At 33.5% G+C, this 24,754-nt stretch overlaps 1 protein-coding gene across 10 annotated transcripts in view; it reads right to left on the bottom strand.

Moving 5' to 3' along the window:
- LOC116340044 (whirlin) overlaps positions 1–23,197 on the bottom strand; it is a 30,114-nt gene extending 6,917 nt beyond the window's left edge. The window contains exons 1-14 of one of the 10 annotated variants that reach the window (XM_031766208.1): positions 22,751–23,197; positions 10,553–11,092; positions 9,583–9,678; positions 9,207–9,501; positions 8,953–9,090; positions 8,680–8,854; positions 8,328–8,597; positions 7,292–7,645; positions 7,025–7,209; positions 6,611–6,782; positions 6,343–6,453; positions 5,832–5,909; positions 5,394–5,399; positions 1,686–1,775 (exon numbers count right to left, since the gene is read on the bottom strand). In XM_031766208.1, coding sequence (XP_031622068.1) covers positions 1,686–1,775; positions 5,394–5,399; positions 5,832–5,909; positions 6,343–6,453; positions 6,611–6,782; positions 7,025–7,209; positions 7,292–7,645; positions 8,328–8,597; positions 8,680–8,854; positions 8,953–9,090; positions 9,207–9,501; positions 9,583–9,592 — 1,884 coding nt within the window. In that variant the 5' untranslated portion in view covers positions 9,593–9,678; positions 10,553–11,092; positions 22,751–23,197. The remainder of the gene's footprint in view (positions 1–1,685; positions 1,776–5,393; positions 5,400–5,831; positions 5,910–6,342; positions 6,454–6,610; positions 6,783–7,024; positions 7,210–7,291; positions 7,646–8,327; positions 8,598–8,679; positions 8,855–8,952; positions 9,091–9,206; positions 9,502–9,582; positions 9,679–10,552; positions 11,093–22,750) is intronic. The other 9 variants (XM_031766207.1, XM_031766211.1, XM_031766209.1 and 6 more) reach the window with 9 other exon arrangements.
- Between the last annotated feature and the right edge of the window lie 1,557 nt (positions 23,198–24,754).

Genomic DNA, 24,754 nt, shown 5'->3' with positions numbered 1-24,754 from the left:
ACAAAAAGACTGTGTGATTTGATTTTGGTTTTAGCAAACAGATTTTTTAACGTCTGTTATTGCAGCTATTTTAAGAATTTATTATATAGAATTTGATTACATATCGACTTTCGTCAAAAAATTCTTGAAAATACACAGAAACGCGGTAGTTTTGTAAGTTGTACTATAGAGCTACTTGTTACAAGGTCGATGGAGTATTCTGGCTATGTTTTTTCGACAGGGCATCTAACTGAGCAATTTTAATCAATATCGTAGAATTTGAACTCGAGTCACAACAAACAAAGCAAGTTTCGCGAAAAGAAGTTTTTGCGGATTGGGCTCAGGAATCCGAAAAATTGGGTTTCAAGCAGTTTCAAGTTGATACCGAAAACAAAATGTATTGGTTTTTTCTAAGCTTTTTTAAAAATGAGGAAAAAATACTTTTCAATTACTCGTAAATTGAGATTTTTGAATATTTTTGTAAAATCACAAAGTAAATTCCAGAATTATGTACTCTTCCTGTACGCTTCCTGTGGTCACACAATCGAAATGTGTACAAATAGCTTTTGATAGGCATTGTTAATATAGTATTACTACAGCTGAAAATTCGATGTCACATTTCTCGGTGCCGGGTAAAATGAATATACCATTTCAGTGCTTCAAGTGGAGAAGTAGATAATTTCATAATCTCTCAGAATAGAATTTTTTTCATTTTAGTACAAATTCAGTTTATTGGTATATATCTATGCATGAAATAATCTCCTAGCTCAAATTTAGTGAGTAATCACAGAGCCTGCGGCGCACAGTTAAAAACCTTTCAAATTTTAACTAATTCTTTTTTGCTCATTTTTTCTTCTTCTATTGGTGACGTTGAAAATAACTGAAACTACATATGAATCCGACCCCAAAATTAATCGTCAACATATAGTTTAGTGACTCAATAGAGTAATAAAGGTCTCTAATTTACTACGAAAATATTTTAATTAAATAATGTTGTAGCTACTCTGCCTATAATTTAATAATATAATTTTGCATTTCTTTAATCGGCTGATTTAATATGTATTGTATATAATAACAATAGGTAAATTTTGGACAATTTTTTCAAATATTCATTCAACGAAGAATTGCACACTGCACTCATTTTATCAATCAAACATTTTCCCTTTTTTCTTCAAAAAAATAAAAATAAATAAATTCTCATCGTATGACTGCCGTAATTAAGCCGTTCATTTGAACATAGAGCAAAACTGGCCAATGATGTTTGAGGTAATGAAAATGAAAGAAAATTAAAATAAAGGGTAGAATGGAACGAAAACTAAGTCGATGACTTATCACAATTTGTGACCACTGGTGTCTTATTACGATTTTAATTTGTTATGAATGAACATTGATTTTACGGAATGTGTGTTGGGATCACATTGCACTTTTTTCTGCATCCATTCACACTCTTACATTCGATACACGTTCAGTATGAATGAAAGTGCGATTTGTCTATGTATTTTCTGCAATATTAAACTTGATGTGTGACTTTTTTTTGATGATGTGTTTTTTCGTTGTTGTTTTTCTTTTCTATTTTTAATTGTTCACTTGTAAATACGCATATAAATTATAACTTACGTAAGAAAACGTAAAATGAGGTGTGTGTATGTGTGTGTGTGTGTGAAAGTCAAAATCGACTGTCAAATTCATATGAATAAGTAACTTACGGACTTTATTACGTCGCGTCCAAAATACCACGACTTGACACGTTGTGTTAAACCACCAAATTGAGAACGAATCCCTTCGAGATAGCCCCCCTGAAATGGAATATCAGTTGTCCATATCGTGACTGATCATACGATTGTTTTTTTTTTTGTGTGTGTTTTTGTAGTTGGTTCATATTTTTTTCGATATTTTAATTTGTGTGGATAGTTTCGTTGTCAAAACTAAAATATTATGGTACACAACAACAACAAACGAATGGAAATCAATCTAAATATCATTCCAACCAAAAAAAACGCATATATAAATGTTTATAATGATTTGTGTTTTGTTTTTGTTTCGGTTGCTCTTGAAAATATGCGTATCTATATGAATGAAAATTGAAGAAAATTTGTTGCTGTACGAAAAAACGAACATAAATTTGAACGAAGAACAAATGTGTAAAAGTGGAACGAATTTTTTGAACGGAAAAACAAAATATACATAGAAATAATATGGAAATTATTGTTTTTTTTTTTAAGTTTAATTGAAATATGTCGATGTAAATTTCATTTTAATTTTCATGTTGTTTAAGTGTTTTGTGTATATGGGTGTGTGTTGTATGCTCTAGTAGATGGCAATGCAAATTAGTATTTTTTTGTTTTGTTCAATGATGAACAATGTTTGAGATGAAGGATTTTATTGACTATTTGAAATGGTCACATTGTGAAGCTGAACATAGAAAAATGTAGAGAGAAAGAAGAGTAAGAGATAAGGCGAGAATGTGCAAATGAGCGGAAAAAATCATGGCTAAAACGAAAATCAATGAATAGCAGAGAAGAAAATACAGTTATTTCGAATGAAAATTATTATGCGAACAAAACTATTTGAATAATAATTCAAACTTAATAAATTTATCCGAGTTAAGTGTTGTGTTTCGGTTGTTAAAGTTCAGTCTTTTACATTTTGTAGTTCTCTTCAAGATTTCAAATGCCACCACACAAGTGTTTATTAGAACGAATTAGTTGAATGCATTAGAATTCTTATCAAGCGCAACGAATGGATGAATGAATGAATGAAAAAAAAGAGAACTATAACTTATTTGAGAGAGCGAGAGCTGAAGTGATTGAGTGAGAAAGCGAACAAGTGAGAGAACGGGAGAGAAAGAGACTTCGTAACACGAAAGCAGTTTATGGATCATGTTTTGTGCACGCAAGCATATTTAATATTGCAGTATTTTTTTCTCCAAATTCGGTTGATGTTATTGGTGGTGGTGGTGTGTGTGTGTGTGTGTGTTTGTGGTATTTTTCTATGATTTGTTGTTGTTTTCTATTTTCATTTTTACTTTGGGGTGGGAAAAAAATATATTAAATTTGTTGTTCGTCGACAAAAAAAAAATGTGATGTAGAAATGAATGTAGAACATACACACACAAACACATGCTTACAGACACACGCAATTCAATATATTTAAAATGAAACTGAAACTGTAAACACAAACGCAACTTGATTGTTTTTGGAATGGTGTTGTTTTTTTATTTATTCGATTATTTTGTATGTGTGGGTTTTTTTTGTTTTTAATTTTTGGTTCATTCAAGTCATGGTGCCAATTAAATCTAGGAAAGCAAAGTGTGAAGCCAAGATTGACTTTGTAAGCTGCACGCTAAAAATTTGTGCCAACCGTAAAAACGAGCTGTAAAAATGCTTGTCCATCTTTCTAATTGGTTTTGATTTTTGGCCAAAGATCACGCTTTGCATCGTTCTATTCATATCGGACACACAATGACAATGTGCTTGGTTCTTTTTTTAAAGCTCATTATGTTGGTGTTTGGTGTGCGTTAGTAAAAGAGGGTGAATGATCGATTTGACCGCATTCAATTGCTGTTTAAAGCTTAATTCGTGACAGTGTGAGAAGGAGAAATAGAGAAAATAAAAACAATAAAAACTACGACTTAACAAGAAAAGCTTTGAATATGTGATGCATCTGATATAGATGCACACGACTCATACATTCGCAAAAAAAGACAAACCATTAGCTCTGTATTAGTGCAATTTTTAAGTTTTTGTCCATTGTTTTCTTCTTGCAGCTCTGTTTAAATCTAATATATTTCTTTTTCATTTAAAGTTCATTGATCAGAATATGCAGTGTGCAATGCTTAACAAACAAATTTGAAAATAGATAAATAAGCTTCTAGAATGCCATATCAATTCGTTTGCATCACTTTTTTTAACATGATGGTCCAAAAATATTGATTATGAGCGTGGGGACGATGGAAATTCATTTAAAATGATGGAATTTATTAAAATTTCACAATTGAAACATTGTGGATGTCTAACCCAAAATTCATATGGCCGCTGAAAAAGGCAAGATAATTTAGTCTATCGAACCCAATAACGTCATACTACGTGAATGAAAAGTATCGATTATTATAATGACGAAATAAAAAGTTTCTATTGCGTGCGATGGACTTTTCTCTTGCTTCCAATAGCCTAGTCATGTGAAGTTCAAGGTTTGTTCGAATCTTTTTAGTTTTTGATCAAGTTAATTCTATTCGGTGAATATATTGGAATGGAGGTGAAGGAATTTTTAGGAGTCCTAAATCTGCAAGTTGGATATTTATGCATTGGGATTTCTGGAAACACAAGCGGGGCAACTCTCTTTTTATTCGTTTTCAGCTTAGATCACATATGATCGAATAATCGAAATTACGAAAATTTTCCGTAAAATATCTTATTTTGTTGAGAAAATCAAACAATTTTCATATATTTTGAGACTTTCCCACTTGTTTTCGTTCGAAAAATAAAAACATTCGATTCAATTCATTAATCAAATATCTATTGCGAGTTTCTCTAAAAGTTACGAATTTCACTATATATGACTGCATGCAGATCATAAAATTCTATATTAATTATGCGCTACAATTTCGTCTTGTTGGCAAAATTTGAATGCAAAACAAATGTATATTTTATATATATATGTGTGTTTTTTGGTAATTATTTGTTCGAATTTCAAACGATTTTTTGACTAAATCAGCTGAAGAATTGATTATATGCATACAAGGCGATAGATAGATTCTAATATAACGAATAGAAACTTTCAACTATTATTCTACAAACAATCTACACAACGGCTAAATATAACTGTGAAACATCTGTTCAGTGGGTATCTGATGGTTTATCGAACTAAAAGAAAACTAACATAATTCGAATGCGAAAAAATTGTCTAGATATATAGCGGAGAATGAAAATGACTTAACGAAAATCACACTTCTATGTCTCGCAGAAATGTGCATTAGGTGAAAATCGGAAGAGGTGAGAGGTTATTTTCATTCTCAACTGCACCGCATTCGAAATGCATCGAAAAAAAATGAAAATAAATAAATATTTGGCAGACAATGGAAAAACAAAAGAGAAGCAGAGAGAGAGAGAGAGTGAGTGAGAGAGAAGGAGAGGTAAACGAATCGAATGTGTTATCGTATCTTATTTCACGTGGATGAAAATCATATACATAATAAAATGTGTGTATTTGTTATATTTTAGTATTTTGTTGATTTAAATATTATATTAACGTTCAATTATATATCGTTCTGATAATGATTAATGTTATTATCGTGTCTAAAACAATCCACCGATTCAAATATGCGTTTGCATGATCAAATAGCTAAACATAATGATGATAAAGTGGATATATCTGTGTGTGTGTTTTTTTTTTTTTTGTTGTTGTTTTAAACTAACCTGATCCTTTATTCGTGTCAGAGTCATTTCCAATTGGATTTGGTTTTTGTTTTGTGAGGCATTGTTTAAAGTTTTTTTTTATTTGAGGGAGGCCAGTCAAAAAAAGCCGACAAGTGCGATTGAATGGCGTGGAAGAAAGAGAAAGAGAGTATGTTTTCCGTAAGAACGAACAAAAAAGAAACAGAAAGAATGAAGATATACATTAGAAGAGAGATATTTATTTAGATAAATTAATAATTGATTGAATTCAATTGGCGTGTATTATGTAAAATAAATGTACCAAAATTACAAATGCGAATGCAAATTTTGCGGTAAACACGTGAGAGACTATTTATACTTTTTTTTGCGTATAATTGAATAAAGAAGTAAGAATAATACGAAAAAAGCAACATAAAATAGAATAACTAAAAGAAGAAAAACAAATTATATCACAATTACCGCGTCATGGCCATATTCCGTTCTCGCTAGCTGTGATTCACTAACACGATTCGAACGTGTTCCGTTACTCGTGTAATCCTGCACATTTTTTTCGTTCGTTTTCAATTTTGTTTTTTTTTTTGTTCGTGCATGCCAAGGTAAAGAGGCACAGCCACAGGCCACATGTGTGTTTTGTGCGATTTGTTTGTTTATTTGTATGTTTGTATATATGGGAAGAACAGTGATGAGTGAGTGTCGGTTTGATTATTGGTTTAGTGTGTGTGTGTGTGTATATGTTGTTGTTTTTTTGAAGAGTGTTTGTATTTTTTGTTGTTTCGAAAAGAAAGCATATCAACAAAAGCGCAAAACGAAAGTAAAAAAAAAGAATCATCAATAAAAGAAGTTTTTTTTTCACGAATAATATGTAAAATTAACAAATCGTATTTTATATTAAATTCGACTAAATTGATAAGCGAGAAAGAGAAAAGGTCGTGATGGGGGAATTTTAAATCTAAATTAAATTCACACTTACTCTATGTCTGTCTCGATCGCTCAAGTATGGATCTCTACTGTACACAAGTTCATCGTAACGTGTACGATCTTCTGGATATACTAACTCTCTAATTTCGGTAACCAGTGTATGCTGAACGTAAATACAAATTAAAATGTTAACCAACATAAGTAAAATGTATGGGGAGTATAAAATGAACAACACAAAACAACATCGAATTTAACATTTTGAATTGTTTTTGCTGGTCGTTTAAAATGGAATCGTTGATTTGAAACATGAATTAACTTACTTTCTCTGGAGTATCTAACATTTCTAATAAAACCGAGACAAAGGCATCAATGGTCATCCCTCTACTACCATATTCGTTAATATAATATGAAAGACTAGCAAAATTATGTCTAGGTAATAAAGATCGTGCTTTTTCTTCTACCATAGCGGATATAGGACATTTTCTTCTGTTCCTGCACCGAATAATTAAAAAAAAAAACAGAAGATGTAAACCAAAAAAATCAAAGGTAATTCAAAACAGAAGGATGGCGTAGGAAATAAATAGTGAGAGAGAGAGAGAAAGAGAAAGAAAGATAAATAACCATTAACGATCACAATCTTTTTAAAAAGTCAGTTTTTTAAGCAAATTGCACAGTTTTTCTTCTTTTTTTTTCTCAGTGTATGTTGGTCGATATAAGTTTAAACAAAGACATACCTTGGCTCAGTTGGACTGTAGGCATCCCAAGGCTCAGGCTCAACGGAAGTACACGAATGAGGTACTTTGCCAACATCTCTAACAACTAATGACATACGCTTATGATATTTTAATTGGCTAACTGCTTCGTCGTGTGTTACATCCAAGAATGATTGGTTATTCACTTCAAGGATTTGATCTCCAATCTATTGTCAAACATATTTTCAAATATTTAGTTGTTGAAATGAAGCAAACCAAAATAATTATCCGCTTAAGTTTAACACAAACCATTAATCCAGCTCGATCGGCAACGCTATCCTTATCAACACCGGTAATAAAGATTCCTAAACCATATTCGACACCGCCACGTATCATTAAACCAAGCGATTGACCGGGTTCAATGAGGAGTTCAACATTTCGAATGCGATCGCGTCGATCATGTTTTCGTCCACCATATTCGACTGGTGGTGAGGTGGGACGCCCGTGTCGATCCATCCAAGAGCACGTTTGCCTTGACGGATGATTATATGGATCACGTAATGGTGGCCCAAATCCATGTAATGGTGCCGTTGAATTAAGCATTGGTGGTGCACGAACCGTCATACTTATTTGTCTTGACGATTTTAATATCTGTACACATCGCTGAAGATTGAGAATAAATTTATTAAAATATAATAAAAATCTCTTCTGTTTTTTTTTTGGTATGGAAAATATTCGCTTAACCACATACAACATTAACCACCACCATTCAATATGGCACATGATAAATGGTAAGGGTGTTTCGGTCACACAAAACACACACACAATGCCATGATACAAACATACTAATCACATTGATTGCGTGCAATTCTAATGCGCGTACACAGTAGAAAAACCACAAGTGGATTGATTGACTGGCCCATAAAGCCACCATCACCAATGTTGGCCGTGACATCAAAATCAACTAATGCGATACATTTATTTAAATACTCAAGAAAATGCTTGCTCCAAACAAAAGAGAGAGAGAAATAACAACAGAATTCTACGTCGTTTGAATATTTAAATAGTTTACAAATTATTTAAACTATATTGCAAATGGTTTTCAAGCTGGCATGTCATAATCCACCGTCTTTGCATACAATGCAAATGAGAAATAGAGAATATGTAGCTCAATGTTATACATATTGTCGTTTAGTAGGCCACCTTTTTTTCCACACACCAAATATTATTTTGTAATGTGTATGGACAATAGTTCAAATGATCATATATAAGTGTTGAATGCAATGAATGGAATGTGTACTTGTGTGTCGGAAAATAAATGACAAAATCGATGGTAATGTAATACCTTTAATGCTTCGTCGTGGCTAACCGATGTAAAGGGATTACCGTTAACTTCAAGTATTGAGTCACCCGGTCTCAGTCCAGCACGTTCAGCTAATGAACCTTCTTCGATGCGGGACACATAAACACCTTGGCCAGCATCTTTACCGCCTTTCACACATATTCCAAAGCCATGTGTATCCTGTTGGTCACGTGACATTTGCACCGTTCTCGTTGACAATTCATGAATATTTGTTACACTTCGATCTCTATCACGTTCACGCTCCCTCAGTGTCTGAATGTGACATACGAAAATGTTTGAACATTTCAAAATATTAAATGAACAACAAAAAGTGAATTCAATCGATTTGACTTACTCGATTCACGTGATGTGTTGTTGATGGTGGGCTACTCGCTGGGCTTCGTCTGCCTCGTTCACGAACAATGCCATTGCTATAATTATAATTGCTAGGCGCCGAAGATGAGGATGTCGTCGTGCCGAACAAACGAAGCACTTGTTCCGGTGATATTGGCCGTTTTTTGTTGATATTGCTATGTATGAATAAAACAATCGATTAAAAAAAAACAAATCAATCAATTGAAAGCGAACCAAAATCATAGGATATATGAATTTGATGAATGATATTTACGCATGTCTTGAAGAAGAAACATTAACCGATGATGAACTGATTCCAGTGCCACCGCCTAACATTGACACATTGGCGTTTGGAATGTGTGATGAGGAACCCAAGTAAGCTCCACGATTTGGGAGTGAACCTCCCTTTGGTCTAAAGCACACACACCGAGAGAGAGAGAGAGAGAGAGAGAGAGAGAGAGAGAGAGAGAGAGAAAGAGAAATGTTTCCGTAAATTGGTTGAAAAGTTATAAAGCGGTTACAACTTACGGATTTTGTTGTGGATAATAATGCGGCGAATGAGGACGTTCGATGATTGTATAGGATGTGCCAGGTGGTGAATAGTATCGTCCACTGGCCCGTAATGAGCTCGTGCTATTTGTGATTCGTGATGAATTGCCATAGGGCTCAATAATGTCTTCAGCTTCAAAACTATTTGAACGTATATGGCTGGTGCTAGCCGATGTGGATGAATGGTGTAGTGAACTGTGTGGTTGATGATAGTTTCTTGATGATGACGACCATCTTGATGGTCCTAAATCACATAATTCGGCGTAATCATTACCTATAACATATGTTTTAACATCAAATAACACAATCGATTATTATTCACAATTTTATTGATTTTAAAATCCCAATAACTTACCGCTTTGCATTGCTTTATGAGATCGTTTGATGCACAGTCGTAACCGTTGCAATAATATGAATGTTATGTTCAGTTCGAGTTGTTTCAGTCAATAAACTATGTGTGTGTGTTTTTTTTTGTAAAAAAAGAGAATGAAATAAAAAATGGAGTGAGTAAAAAGTTTTGAATATTCATGGATGAAATATACTATTTTCAAGGTCTTTCGAAAATATATGGGAAGCCAGAAAAAATAATCTATATTTAGATTGTTTCAGTGATATCAATCAAAATGAGTGGGCTATTCTTGGCATAACATACGCAAAACATGACTTCACATATGCTACAAATATCTGTATTATGCGAGAGGGTGTGCTTTTGATGCCAAAATCCAACCGAAATCCGAGCTGGAGCACAGCTGCAATCTCGATAACCACTGTATATTTTGGCAAACGGCTAATAGTCATGTTATGCTTGAATTATGGTGATATATATAGGCTAGAGTGGACCAAAAAAGCTTTTTTCCGATGCCTGCACATTTGAGGACGATTTTTTGAGCTTTTTATGATTTTGAATGCAAAAAAAGTATTGATTTTATGGTAAGCTATTGTATGATTTTTGTAATAGGTTCTGGCACTGGAAAATCTAGGGACTAAATGACCAAAAATTGATGGGAAAAAAAAAAGAAATCTAAAGAATTTTTGGAGCTAATTCTATTTAGTGTAAAATGCGTTTTTGGAGGTAAACATTTCAAGAGGTGGTTCTCAAACGCTAGAGGGAGACAATGTGACAAACTTATTTAACACACGATAGTTTTGTACTATTATGTGAATATATGACACAAAATGATTGTGTTCAAGGATGCTGTTCACTCAGAATTCACTCCTTGATGAAACATATTTTATGTGTTTGTTTCACTTAGCATCATTATTAAAAACTCAAATATTTTCGATTCACCCTAATCAGTAACAAAGAGGTATAGAAATATGCTTACAAACCCTTAATTTGTAGAAGCATAATATATCAAAAGTACAACATGATTGCACCACTTCTAGGCTAATCATAACCGACTCAATTGGAATGGAGGCATTCGTGCGATGCTTTGTCTCTTGTGTTTAACGCAATCAATTCATGTTTCTAGAAAAGAATGCATATGAGGTCAATTATTGTGCTTGTTGCTCCTGTTCTATTTCGATGATTCGCCGATTCACTTGTGATCACTCTTTTGTTTGGTTCTTTTTTTATTTATCTATTGCACTGTCGATAATACACTTGCACATCACTGTTTTTTCTCACTCTCTCTCTTTCTCACTCACTCTCACTCTCTCTCTCTCTCTCTCTCTCTCTCTCTCTCTCGCTCACTTGAGTTACAGCTTTAGCATGTTAACATTTTATTGAATGCTTGTGAATGGAAATTCCATCGTACATATTGGGCTGTTCTATGTTTTGTTTTTCCATATTTAACATGATTCTCCACTCAAAGTCATACGTTTTGCATTTTCACGATCACAGGCAGCATTGTTAGTCGCAAAATCTACAAGAATATATACAGAATTAAATAGCTTGATTGAGAATACCATTTGGATATGAAATTGTTTGCAAGTATTTAAGTTTATGTGTTTGTGTGTGTGTGTGTGTTTCGCTGTAATCGAATTGAATATAGACTACTGTTGTTTACTATTTGCTGCATTTGTTTCCATTTGCATGATATCACCAAAGTTCGCGTTAAGACTCACGTTTTATAATACATAAAAGCTTCATTCGATTGCTATCTAGCATGCACTCAATTGCATATATGCGCACCTCAAAACAATTGCAATGTACCTCCTAGCTATTTCGCATGCACTGCCACCATATTCGTAAGATAGCAACAACAACAAATTATGCAGCAAAATTTCGATATAAAGACGAGCAACATACGAAGAACAAAAAAAAATATGGTGAAATAAATGGAAGAGAATTGAAAAAGCAAATTCCACACCGACATACATATAGAAAAGTGGGAAGGAAATCGGCAAGAATTGTCTAATAGTTAGATGTTGTCAAGAAAATGTTTACAACTTATAGCTATTTGTATGGTTGTTCCGATTTAGGCTTTCAACTATTTTTAGCTATCTACTTATTGCACCACTGATTCAATTATGCATTTCCGCGAAATTTCATGAATAATTTCGGCTTTCGCACATATACCTCATCATTCGAAACAATTGAATGAAAAATATAAGCACGCATTTACACACGAAAGCCTAGACGTCGTCAATGGAAATCTTTTACTAACAACTTGGCTGACGAACAACAATCAATTGGTCAACAAATTTGCTGTGTGTTTTTTTTGGAAACAGATGTGCAGTGCACACTTGGTGGTTCAAATGACGTACGCCAAACACGTTAAATAAAAACGACACACAATTTAAGCCATCGATATAAACACAGATATAGACATAGTCGGCACACAAATTTCGACAATGAATATAATACCAACACCGAAATATGAACACGAAAAAAAAACTTTATTAGTAAGCAAAATAGCACGGTAGCAACCGAAATAAAAAGGTTATTTCATTAAAAATTGACATATTAATTTATTTCTCTTGTTTATTTCCCTAGTTACCTGAAAACTGTAACGTCACATGCAACCTCTTTCTTTCTCTTTCTCAGTCGCTCACAAGCATTATATTTGAAATTTTCGAAAGAATCTCATTTTTGGTACTACATACCATTTTTTTACTAATAAATTCAACTTTAAACTATGCACATCAGAAAACGCATTTCTGGCATTTGACCAATTCTACTGCAGTCAGAATATGTATAATTTCTCACATTCCGCAACAAATATTCCATCCGCATTTCAGTTTTTCTTTTGCTCTATTTTCACATATAATATTCATTTGTGTCTAATTGTATAAATTCATTCAATGTACCGTTTTTAAGAGAGAGAGAGAGAGAGAGAGAGAGAGAGAGAGAGAGAGAGAGAGAGAGCACATTAAATGAAGAAGATGAATAAATATTTATTTCATCCGAATTTCTCTCTATGTTTGTGGTTTGTTTAATAATAAATGGCATTTATTTTTCCAGCATTCGACTTGAGGTGTTGTGTGCGTCAAGAAAATCAATTATTTCAAGTTTTTTTTTTGTCTTCGATGCGATGATGCTTATAGTTCATTTCGATGTGTTCATATATTAGTAATCTGAGAAGCACGACATAAAACATTTCAACAATTCAATTTCATCCATATCCATACAAAATCGAAAATTTCATAATGAATGTATGTCGATGGAGTCGACAGGATAACGATATTTTAGACGAAGCTATTAGTCAATCGATATCTTCAATAGCGCCCAGACAATTTTTCATTAGTAATTTCAATGAAATGGAGTTTTTTTCCACTCTATTTTCCGCTCTGCACGATAATTTAAACGTTTCTTAGCAGCATTCGAAACGTCGAATTTTCTACCATATCGATTGGCACTGTGTAGAGTTGGTGGGACAATTTGTAATCTCAATACATGTTTTATTGTCGTAAGTGAAGTTTGAAAGCGAAGCGAGTGGAAAAATCGAACATAAAAAAAACTATGGTAATGGAGGGCGAAGAAGGAGCGATGGTGTAGGCAACACATTGGACCAAATTTGTATGTGTGTTGTGATTCTGTGTGTTTACATGTTTTTCTTGTGAATCGACGGGAAGTGAAAAGAAGCTTCTTAAATAAAATTGATAGTTTGGCGTCGTTTTATTGAATCTTGGCTTATGTATTTTAATAAATTTTAAATTCCGGAAATTCATGTTGTAGATATTCAATATTTTGGTGAATTCTTTAAAATATCAACATCATATTGGAATTCCAGCAAGAGGTAGACATTTATGTTTGTATATCATTTCTGAAGCATAAACATTTTTCATAATTTACCATGGAAACGACACATTTATGGTCATCGATTCGGATATTGAAGAGTGCATAAAATCAAAATTTCAACATTTCTGAATGAAAATAAGCTTCAAAAAATAGCACACTGTCTGTTTGTTCATCATTATTGTGCGGTATCTCTATATCTCCCCCTCTGTACTTACAAGCGTAAATCTTTAAGAGCTATCCAGAGAGTTGAATAAGAAAAAAAATGGAGAACAACACGTAAATAGAAAAGGAAAATGTTTGTGGTTCTGCTCAAGGTCGTGGCTCTTGAAAGCGATAAACAGTCAGGGTAATGGTTGTGTATTTGGCGTTCAGCGAGAAAAAAAATGTTTAATTTAAATATTTCCCAAAACAAAATCGTTTTGAAGAGTCTGCTATTTGTCGAAAGAATCTCTGATGAAGATGTGGAAAATACATATTAGAATTTTTCGAAGACGGTTCTTTCCCGACATTGACGTCAAACTTTGAATTAAAAAAATGTGTGAATACGGAAGAGCGAAGCTTGAATTTCAATTAAAATAAATAATGAAGCAAATCAACTTTCTCGTTAAGCACGCCACAAATTATGACGAAAAAGAAATAATTGAAGGATTTTTTTGTAAGAATTCTACAAAATACGCGTAATAAAGAAAATTGATAATTTGAACACAGCAAAGAGCAAAAGAGAGAGAGAGAGCAAAATTTTAGATGAGTGTACATAATAAATTGGCAACAAAAATTTTATTTTTATAAAATTAGAAAAAACTCTGGCGTTCGCAAGAGAAAGATTGAGTCAACAGGAGCGTTCTGTAGTGTGCGTTTTATTGTGAGTTCTGTTTTTCGTTCATGGAAGGGAATGGGGGCGGGGAGATTTTCGTAGTCGGCGTCCTTATCGATGCGAGCTTTTGAGATTGTGTTCGTGTCATGTTTTATACATAAACATTGCTATAAGTAGTTGGGTGAATGGAATTAATTGTTTTAGTCTAAAACACAAAAAACTGGAACGACGTCCCATGCAAACACTGGGGATAAAACAATATTTTGAGCGTATTATTATTGTTATCGTTACTGCTGCTGTTGCTGTTGAGGCGATCGGTAATATAATGACCGTGCTTGAATGGCCTGAACTCATGCGAAACCTCAACGTTTTCTATTTATCATTGAGCTACTTTAAGTCGGTCGAAATCAATGGAAAGCTTGAGCCAAGCTCACTCATTTACACGTTTCTCTCTCTCTCTCTTTATTTTCTTTCTTCGACCAACTGCATTAAAGAGACACATCTGAATCGGGGCGGTTAAATAAGTTTGTGCTAAATCGAAAACTTATTACCAGCTAAAACCCTTTTCCTCATTCAGCATTTGCAATTTCATTAAAAATTATGTATAAATTGACTAAGAACTACTTTAAGTTGGCTTGCATTTCAAAACGATTTTCTTGTTCGTCAATTAAATTAAATTTAATTAAATTAAGGTAGAATTTATATGGAATTTAATTGCATTGCATAAAATACACGCTCACGCATACACCCCCGCATATCCGCACTTATAAGAACCAAAACAAAGAGATAAAGAAGACCATGTTCGAGAGGCTTGATTATAACGAAAACAGCATTTTCACTTGGCCTAATCAAATGAATTAAGAAAATTGTAAAATATTCCAAGTTATTCCGAGAAAGTTCTCGTTACGGATAAAGTGAAAAAGATGATAACGGCCTTGTGAATTATAGACAATTGTTGTGTTAATAAAATAAAAAATATACACAGAAAAGAAAAACATTTGAAAAAAAAGCTAGATAAATATTCATTAAATTGAGAGTGAATAGTCTGTTCGCAATGCACTACTTGAGGCCAAAGGTAAAAATTACCATATTAATTATGTCGCAGTCGCAATTTTATAAAAACCATAAAAGGTCGCATGCAAACGTTCAAATATCGCAAATTCTGTCACACCCTCTCTCTTCATTAACACAAACTGTTTGCACGCACTATGCGCTCATTTGTTTTATTTTTTTCTTCGAAAGTGTGCCAATCAATTATGAATATGTGTGCACGACAAAGTTTTTGTCACATCTCAATAATGAATTACAAGATGAACCACAATCAAAATCCGACTTCTAATGCGATTTTTACATTTTTATAAGCCTATCTCATACTTCTATCAGCCGTACCATTAAAATTCAATAAGCACAGAGAAATTAAGCATATCGATTCGTTAATTTTATGCAATTACATCAATAAATGTACCCAACAAACAAAAATGTATCGTTTTTTATACATTTCAACATTGAAATCACTTTCGATGTCAAGTACGACATGATAATATGACCTAGCCAAAGGTTATCATCACAAAAATGTGCAAGCGACAATTGCAACATTTCCGTAAACAATTCCGACTTTGTTTGTGGCTCATTGGGATGGTCGTACGTTTGTAGATAAGTCGAGTTTATTGAAAAGAGCATATTGATGACTAGAAATCAATTCAATTTTTTTTTTATCATTCAAAATGATTTTTTGTTCCATTGTTAACGTTGAATATGAGTTAAACTACACAAAAATGCTGTCTTACATTCGACCGTGACCTTTTGCCTAATAATAGACGATTTTTCGTTAAAAAAAATTGTTGATTATTTTTAAATCCAATAAAAACCACCAAAATGGAAATAATGGAAAATGTTGGATTGCTTGATCATAAACCAAAAAAATGTCCCAACATACTCTATAATGTATATTTCCATTCGAATATGGTCTATTCATCATCAGTTTGTTTGCATTTATATTTAGCTTAAACAATGGCTGCTCACTTTATTTACAACCAAATAGCCTTGATCGATTTATTATTTTGTACAATTAACTTGATAATAATTAATAAAACAACAGGTGTTACAATTCATTTTCTTCCGAATATATTCGGCTGAATTGTGACTCTGAAGTTGACAATGTTACCAAGTTATCAATGAGGCCGAAAAGAAACACACATAAACCCTATACCAAATGCTTACTTCGGTACGCGCGGTAAACAAGAAATGTGGTGAACATAAAGTTTGAGTTTGGTTGCGGTTTATATTGTACTGTCATAATAACAAGCACATAGCAAAAGTGCCCGAAAAAGACGGAGATGGAGCAGAAAAACAAAATTGGAGAAGAAAATTTCTATCGATAGAACTAGATCTAGTTGTCATCTGTCATTTCTCTATGTGATTGTATTCATCGGCTCAAAATCACTTCGCATTAAGGCTTTTGCGGGAAAGATATTGTGATTTTCTAGTACGTTTTTTTTCTTCTTCAAACATAAATAATGTGACTCTTATGCCTTTCATTCTTATTTATATGTTTTTTTTTGTTTTTTTTTTTTTGATTCTAGAAAATCTATATATGGTATGTGTGGATGGTATATACGGATTTTTTCGAATCGGCATTGTATACTTGTGATTTAATCAGTGTGCTCATTGTGTTGGTGTGCGCGCGAATAAAATGACAGTCGAGAATTCATGATGCAAAAGGAAAGTATATTTCCTTAAACTACCGCAGCTGATCTACTGAATCGCATTCTATGTGAAGTGCAACGAACAAGGCGAAGTAGAGTGTAATTTTAATGTATGCGCCTTATGTAGATTACTTCTTGGCCATACATATGTTATTATAACTAGCTATAGCTCTCAAACTTGAATCCTCTAACGGGTGCTCATGTGCACGCATAAAAATCGTAAAAATATATGAACCTGAGATACAGTGAGTGTCTGTTATATTATTTGTTTTCTCTGGATTTTCCACTTAAATGCACATGAAATGCAATATACTTTGCCACACTAACCGTTACTTTGCAGCCCGAAAGAATACTTGCAAAAAAATAAACTGTTCGGCAAATGATGAGCGACAGAGAAAGACGGTAATGGTAATATGTTGTTACCACATTTCATTTTCTTATCAATGACGTCATCGCATAATTTTACTGCCAAATATTTTCATTTATTATTAACATATCTTCTCGCCTATCAAATACAGTCACAATGGTTTGTTTTCAATATCTCAATAAGCATCAGAGTGATGAACGACTAAGCATTAAGCGTTTAGTATTATTGTTTTCAATAATAATAGAACATTTGCGTACACAAAGAGGGGAGAATAATCAAAGAAAAAAGAAAGAGAATATTTCCACAAAGCAATAATGGAAAATGAGGTGTTTGAGTGCGTATTTTGATTGGCGTTTACCAAAACAACAGAACTTTGGCGAGAGCGTGCAATCGGTGTATTAAATACAGCAGGTGGCGCACCAACATTTTTCACTCTTTTTCGCTAAGCTTTCATTCAGTACGGCAGAAAAATCAATTTTTTGTATGTGTGTGTGTGTCATTAGGAAAACAATTGTAATTACTATAGCATCTGTCTTCCGTGTGACCGTTGATCGAATAAAGTTTAAGCGTGTTCAAAATTCATTGAATAAAATTCTAATTTGAAAAAAAAAAACTCATCAATGTTGTTTCATTTTATCCATTTTTTTTGTTACACATTGTTTAACTATTGTCACATAAAACTGTGAATTATTCTTTGTGAATGACAAGATCATGTTTTTACGACATCAATCTATTCAACAGCCAAATGTGATAGAACATTTGAAAATAAAAATGGAAATACAACAAAAATTCATTGTTTGGTTTGGCATTGCACATGCATATTCAATATTCAGTGGCTAATAAATTTTTTCTCTTGCTCTTTCCAACTTTCTCGTTTGATTTTGTTTCGTCGACAACCATAAAAACAGAGATGTAGAGCAGAAAAAAAAACAACAACAGAAAATTGACTTTTAAAGTTGCTGTCATGTGCTATTCTTTTGTTGTTTTTTTCTTCTTCTCTCTGTGTGTTGTTGAAATGGCCCAGAAAACGTACGTAAAGTATCACATATTTTGCAAAGTGACCAGTGTGGATTCCATGGCTTCCCACATGGGATAAAAACGAGCCTCATAAATGGATGATGTTTATGTTGTGTGTGTATGTGTGTATGCGCGCGAATGTGCAATACACAAAATGGCAAGTGTTGTTCTTTTAATTGAAAATGAAAATGGTTCGGGAATTGAGAAGAAGCTCGTAAACATAACAAGTGCAGCATAATGTCTTGATATAAAAATGACAATAAAACCAATGAAAGGGAGATAGATAGATGACACTATATGGAATAGGAAAGAATTAACGTAAGACTGGTTGGAAAATCAAGTCTAGCAACGGAGAAAGAGAGAGAGAGAGAGAGAGAGAGAGAGAGAGAGAGAGAGAGAGAGAGAGGAATAAACACATTATCACGAAAACATGCCGAAACGTTTTATTGTTGGCTATATTTTGTGTAACAATTCAATATTCAAGCACGTTGCTCTACACTTGTACGCTTTTGTATTTTCACTACTTTTCGATTTTCTTTCTTCGTTTGTTTCTTTTTCTCGCTAGCATTCATTTAAGGCTAGAAATGCGTACGATTCGATGAAAGCGAACTTGAGTGAAAGAAGAACCTTTTTTTGTCATTTCATCACATACTTTATGTTCAAATCTGGCTTTGTTGTTGTCGTTTCGAACTGTGTTGTTGACAAATGTGGATTCAGTACAAATGCACACATCCAGTAACTAGATTCCAGTTCACGTTTTGTCTCTCTATCAATCTCTCCCCATATCTCGTTCTCGCACATCAACCAATGAACTCCAATACCATCGAAGCAACTATGTATATTATTCGCTGTTGACGTTGTAATGGTGGTTGTTGGTGACGAAGGAAGAAGAGGAGAAGGACAACAATAGCGGCAACGAAATAGGAAAAAAATAAGCAATTCGAAGACATAAATCGATATACTTTGCAACATTTCCAATATTACATGGCACGAAATAGTGTTTTAAGACAATACAAATCACATTTTAAAAAGAGACGCTCGAAATCGGAAAAGTCGTTGAGCAATTAAATTTTAAAACAACATTGCAATAGCACATAACCAAGTTATTAAAGTTTTTGTGTGTCATCGATTTCATGCTGACATCGAATAATTATCATGGCTGAAATGCGAAAGAGAGAGACAGAGAGAGAGAGATATGGAAAGAGCGTATCAAGGGAAAACAGGAACAAGAAAAAAAATGATTTTCCATTTCTGGCTAATTTCCCAATTTTGTTTTCCGAACGACGAAGTTTGATCCTTTGCGTTTCTTCATTGTCACGAATAGCCATGGTGGCTTAATAACAACCGGGCAGTTGATAACATTCTAGTCAAATTTGGATCTATTATGTTTATGCGTTCAGTGTCATTGCTCAATGCACTTAAATTCAGGATTTTTTTTTGCATTAAAGCCGTTCTGATCTGAGCTTATTAAATAAGACAAATTTTACAATGACGGCACCTTTTTCACTTGCCCCATAACAAATTACATTTTAATACGATTGAGCATTTTATGAACTTGGTTGTTGAGTTTCTGTATTTATAGTTGACGTGGTAATTTTCTTTCGTATTTATAGGTTTTCATGTCAGTCTCTTTCAATGGTTTCTTCACTTGATTTCAATCGAAAGACAGAGTTCAAATACGCGTTACTGTATGTCACTTGAATGATGTATTACAATTATTAGAATGTCTGTATATATGGTGTTCTCCTTTTTTCTTTTTCATTTTCCAGAAAATAATTTTTTTTTCATTTTATGTTTTTATTTCCCTTAATCTCTCCATTAAAAATGATTCAGCCCATGTGACGGTCATTGTAACACGTGAAATGCTTGAAATTATTTATTCAAGCATTTGAAGAAAAAAAAACCATGTTAACCGCCATTAATGATGGTTGTTTTTGGTTGGAAAATACCAAATTTGAAATGGAATTCACGAAATTGGGCCAACCGAAACGTGTATTTTGCGCGTTTTCCTTATTTCGGCCAAAGTAGTTGCTTATATCATTTTGGTTGATGGTGCATTTGCACATTTGATTATCTATTCATTCAAATTTACTTGAAAGAACCACGTTTCTTTTCGTGTATATGTGGATGTATGTGTGTGTAAGTGTGTGCACGTCGTTTTCGTACAATTTATAAGGCATTTTTTGATAGGGAAAGATGCATCTATTATGCTATGTGTTTTTGTGAATCTGTTGCATATTCTCCGTGTTAAAAGCAGTCTGCGTGGATATCTTTATTATGCAAAAATGATCTATATTCACTTTAAAAAGAAAGCTTGTAACGTTTCCAAAGAAGCGATAGAGAAAAAAAGTGTTCCGTGTTTGGGATTTCACGTAATCGAATTCTGTGCTTTTTCTTTCTTTTTTCCCGTTTCTGTTTCGGTCTCTTTCAGTTTCATACGAATCAATACAATATGGATTGTGTTTTTGTGCAGGTTTTTTTTCGCTATCGATTTTGGCGATAGATTTGGTCCAAATGATTGGATTCGTTTGAGCATGAATTTCATTGCATAGCAAAATTGAGGGTCGATAAAAGCGATGGAACAACGATGCAAATGTCATGGCTACATTTCATCCACTCACGGTGCTGAAACGTGGAGGTAGTATCATTATGTTGTTGTTGTTATTGTCGCCGCCGTCGTCGAATTGTGTGTGTACATAGTTTTGTCGTTGACAAAAGGAAATTTATTGAGTTTGCACAACACACAGAGTTAGCCAAAAAGGATATACAACCGTGCAGAGATATATGTATATTCAGTGAAAGAGCTTAAAATTTATACACATAAATAGCACTACTCTTTCTGCTAATAACAATCAAGGAATCCAATGCCTAATATATATATTGTGCGCTCGAGCTTCCAACGCAAATGATATATTACAGATCAAAGTTGAAAAAGCATCGACAAACTTCCATAAATATTAACGCTATTCGTGTGCATGTCGTTGGTGTTGTGTGGGCTTTTTTTACGTTTATTAGTTTTACTTGTCGATTGGATTGAGCGCATAGCTCATTGGCCATTGTTTACATGTTTCTAGTCATTTTCAGTGAACTCGAGCTCCCTTTTTTACCATTAACAAAATACCGAACTTTTTATCAATTGTTTAATGCGCTCGAGAGAGCTTATTTCATTATTGTATGGCATGAGCCGCTTGTATGTGTTGTAAAACATAATTGCGATAATTCATTAGAAAAGGTGTTGTTTCTCTACTCTTTCGGTTTGATAGGCGATCCAAACCATTTTGGTTGGTTGTTTATTTCCTTTTGTGTCGTTGTGTCGTGCCGATAAAATTCATTTTACCCCAACTTTTCTAATGAAAAATGAAGAAAGAAAGAAATGAAATATTTCGTGTACTGAAACAGATTCAATTTATTAGACAATGAACAGAACATCTGTGTGTATTTGTCAGTGGTTATTATCATTTTCTTCTAGTTTTTTTCTTCACTGTTTTCCTCTTTTTGTTTTTTTTTTCTCTTTCTCTCTATTTCTCTCTTTATCGTGTGACATTTTTTAAGTCTTGATTTTTCTCTCTTATTATGTGTGTGTGTGTTCGACGACATACACCGTACATCGTGCACTTTTATCTGACAGTCATCTGTACACGCATTTCGTTCCCTATCCGACTGTGGGTTGTAAAGTTGTCTTCTTTTGGGGAGCGGTCGCCGAACGCTTTATATTTTATTATTTCAAGCATATATATGCACACACGCGTTTCACTTTCTTTCTTTCTTTTGCTCGCACACTGTGTGCCTCATTTTGTCATGATTCTTTTTTTCTGTCTTTCGTTCTGAACAACATAAATCATCGTGTGTTAAATCAATCAATGAACATTTTTTTCAAGTCTAACATATAACTATGACGGAGTTTATAAACATCTCTCTCTCTCTCTTTTCTTTTCATAAAATCGACTAATAGTCTATTTTTTCAAGACTCTTAGAAATTGAAATGTAAAAAAAATGAAAGAAAGAAAATAAATTGACTTGTATACGAATATCATGTTTCATACTTCATCGAAAGCTCATTCGGTCAAGTCATTCATCTTCCTATTGCACTTGTCGTTCTCATTTTTGTAGGTTACTATATTGGAAATTAAATTCCAAATCAATTTATTCAAAATGCACAAAATTGTGGCAATGTTTCAATTCTCACATATACACTTTGGACGCGATTCTCTCTTGCCCATTCACTCTTTCGCTCTGACTCCTCTCTCTCTCTCTACTTCTCTCTCACATTCGTTGATTCCGAAACATTTGTACTTTTCGAAACACAAACACGCATCACACGGGGTCGATGTGAACTTTTTCTATTTTTGATACATTCTTTTCCCTTTTTCTTTCAATTCTTTTACTGCAAAACACATTAATATTCGAAATAAACACTGTAAAATAAATGTCTCTTACACTAATAATCTTCTTTTTCTCCGTTTTCTTCTTCGATTTTAAATTTATTGCGAAGCATTCGTATCAAAACGAAATTTTTTTACAAAACATTCTCGATGAAATGATGATAAGAAATTGTAAATGATGATGATTTAGTCCTTTTTTTTGAAATCGTGTGTGTTGTTAAAAAAAACTCACTGTGCAAGTCGTTTTTCGGTATTAGAATTTGGATACTTTTTTTGTATGTTTTTCTTCCCAGTTCTTCTCACTTTTGTGTTCATTTGATGATTGTTTATTCGATTTTGTTTCTCTGCATATATAAACTTGCCGTTGAATATTTCCTTTTTTTTCTATATACAGTATACACATTGAACTGAGGATACTACACGTTGTGGGAAAATCATTATGCACACGGACGAAAAGCACGTCTTTTCATAGAAACATTTAACCTCGAACTGAAAATTGTTATGTATAGGAGGATAGAAATAACATTGAAAACGAAAAAAAATACTGTAAGAGTGACAAGGAAAAGCACAATCCACGACCGTACGACCAAATCAATGGATAAAATGTGAAAAGGAGAAAGTTGTATGGTACTTATCAAAACGAACGGTACACATACATTTAACCATACATAAATACACACACACACACACGAGCAAATTGACGCATACAGACACACGGAGAGAACGAGTGGCAACAACGGCAATTATGTTAAAAAGAATGTAACGAATAGCATGGATAAAAAAAATCGACGAATTTAACCGAAAATATGGCCGCCAATATTAAATATCCTTTGGACATGAACACAAAAACATATCTAACATGACGATGGAAATTGGTGTGAGTGTATGCATTGACATCTACGCACACTCGTTCACTTTTCTTATACAGAGTCGGTTTGAATGAAATTGCGTTTCAACACGACACACCGAACTGGCATTGTATGGGTCGATTTGTGGATGTGGGTGTGTGTGTGTGTTTTGTGTGCATGGAATTGTCGATGTTGCCACATCAGGGTTCAAAATAACTTGTAGCTTGTTCGTCATTCAAAAGCGTCATAGAGCTTTTTCACAATTATCGCTTGCGGTATCATGGGTATCACGTATAATCATCATAGTTTTTGTTTTAAATTTATTCAACGGGAAACGACGAATGGATGAAGATATGTCTTTGTCGTCAAAACTTTAATTAGATTTCGGTTTAAATATTAGATAATTTACCGACAAAGAATGCCAAAATAAAAGAATATTTATGCAAAATGTAATGTTCGGAAGGAGAAGTGTTTTGTCTTCAATCAATTCGTAAACATTTTCGCTTTATTTGCACAAAACTAAACGCAACTCTCTCTCTCTCTCTCTGTCATTTCTAATGGCATGTTAAAGATAAGTGGTTTTTGTCACGGAAACATGAAAAAGTGAGTATCAAAGTCTCACTTTCTGTTTTAGCATGAGCTTAAAAATGTTCGAGCAGTGGAAAACCGCTTTTACCACACATACAGAAATATTGAGGGAAAGAGACAACCATTTCCCCCCCATTTAATATTCGATGTGTCAGCAATATACTGTGTCACAGTGTATCGGTTTCTTCCCGCATGACTTTCGGCACCGAAGTGAAATGTATACGTATACGCGCATACTTTCAACCGAAGATGCATCAAATAAGCATGAACGTTTTTTTTTAATCTTCAAAAGGGAAATCATTTGATTAAAACATTTTGAAAGTAAAGGAAATGACCGTACCAACACAATGAAAAGATAGATGAACCGTGAATGTGGCAGATTTCCAGGGATAAAATGTGATGAGCGAGGACTATGTGAATAATGACCCCAGATCAATTTAAATGAAAAAGTCAATTCATTAAAAAAAGAGCATATTTTAATATCAATTTCAACGAGCCGTTTTAATGCCAATTGCCTTGAGATTCGCAGCTTATTTTTCGCTTTTCATAAAGATTCATTTTTAAATTATTTCATTTTAAGGGTTGGATTATATTTTATGGGTGGGAAAGTAAGTAGAATTGGT

Source organism: Contarinia nasturtii, unplaced genomic scaffold, assembly GCF_009176525.2.
Source record: "Contarinia nasturtii isolate CC-2019 unplaced genomic scaffold, AAFC_CNas_1.1 Cnas_scaffold_630, whole genome shotgun sequence".
In the NCBI taxonomy this organism is placed as follows: domain Eukaryota; kingdom Metazoa; phylum Arthropoda; class Insecta; order Diptera; family Cecidomyiidae; genus Contarinia; species Contarinia nasturtii.
This window is presented reverse-complemented; position numbering and strand designations above follow the sequence as displayed.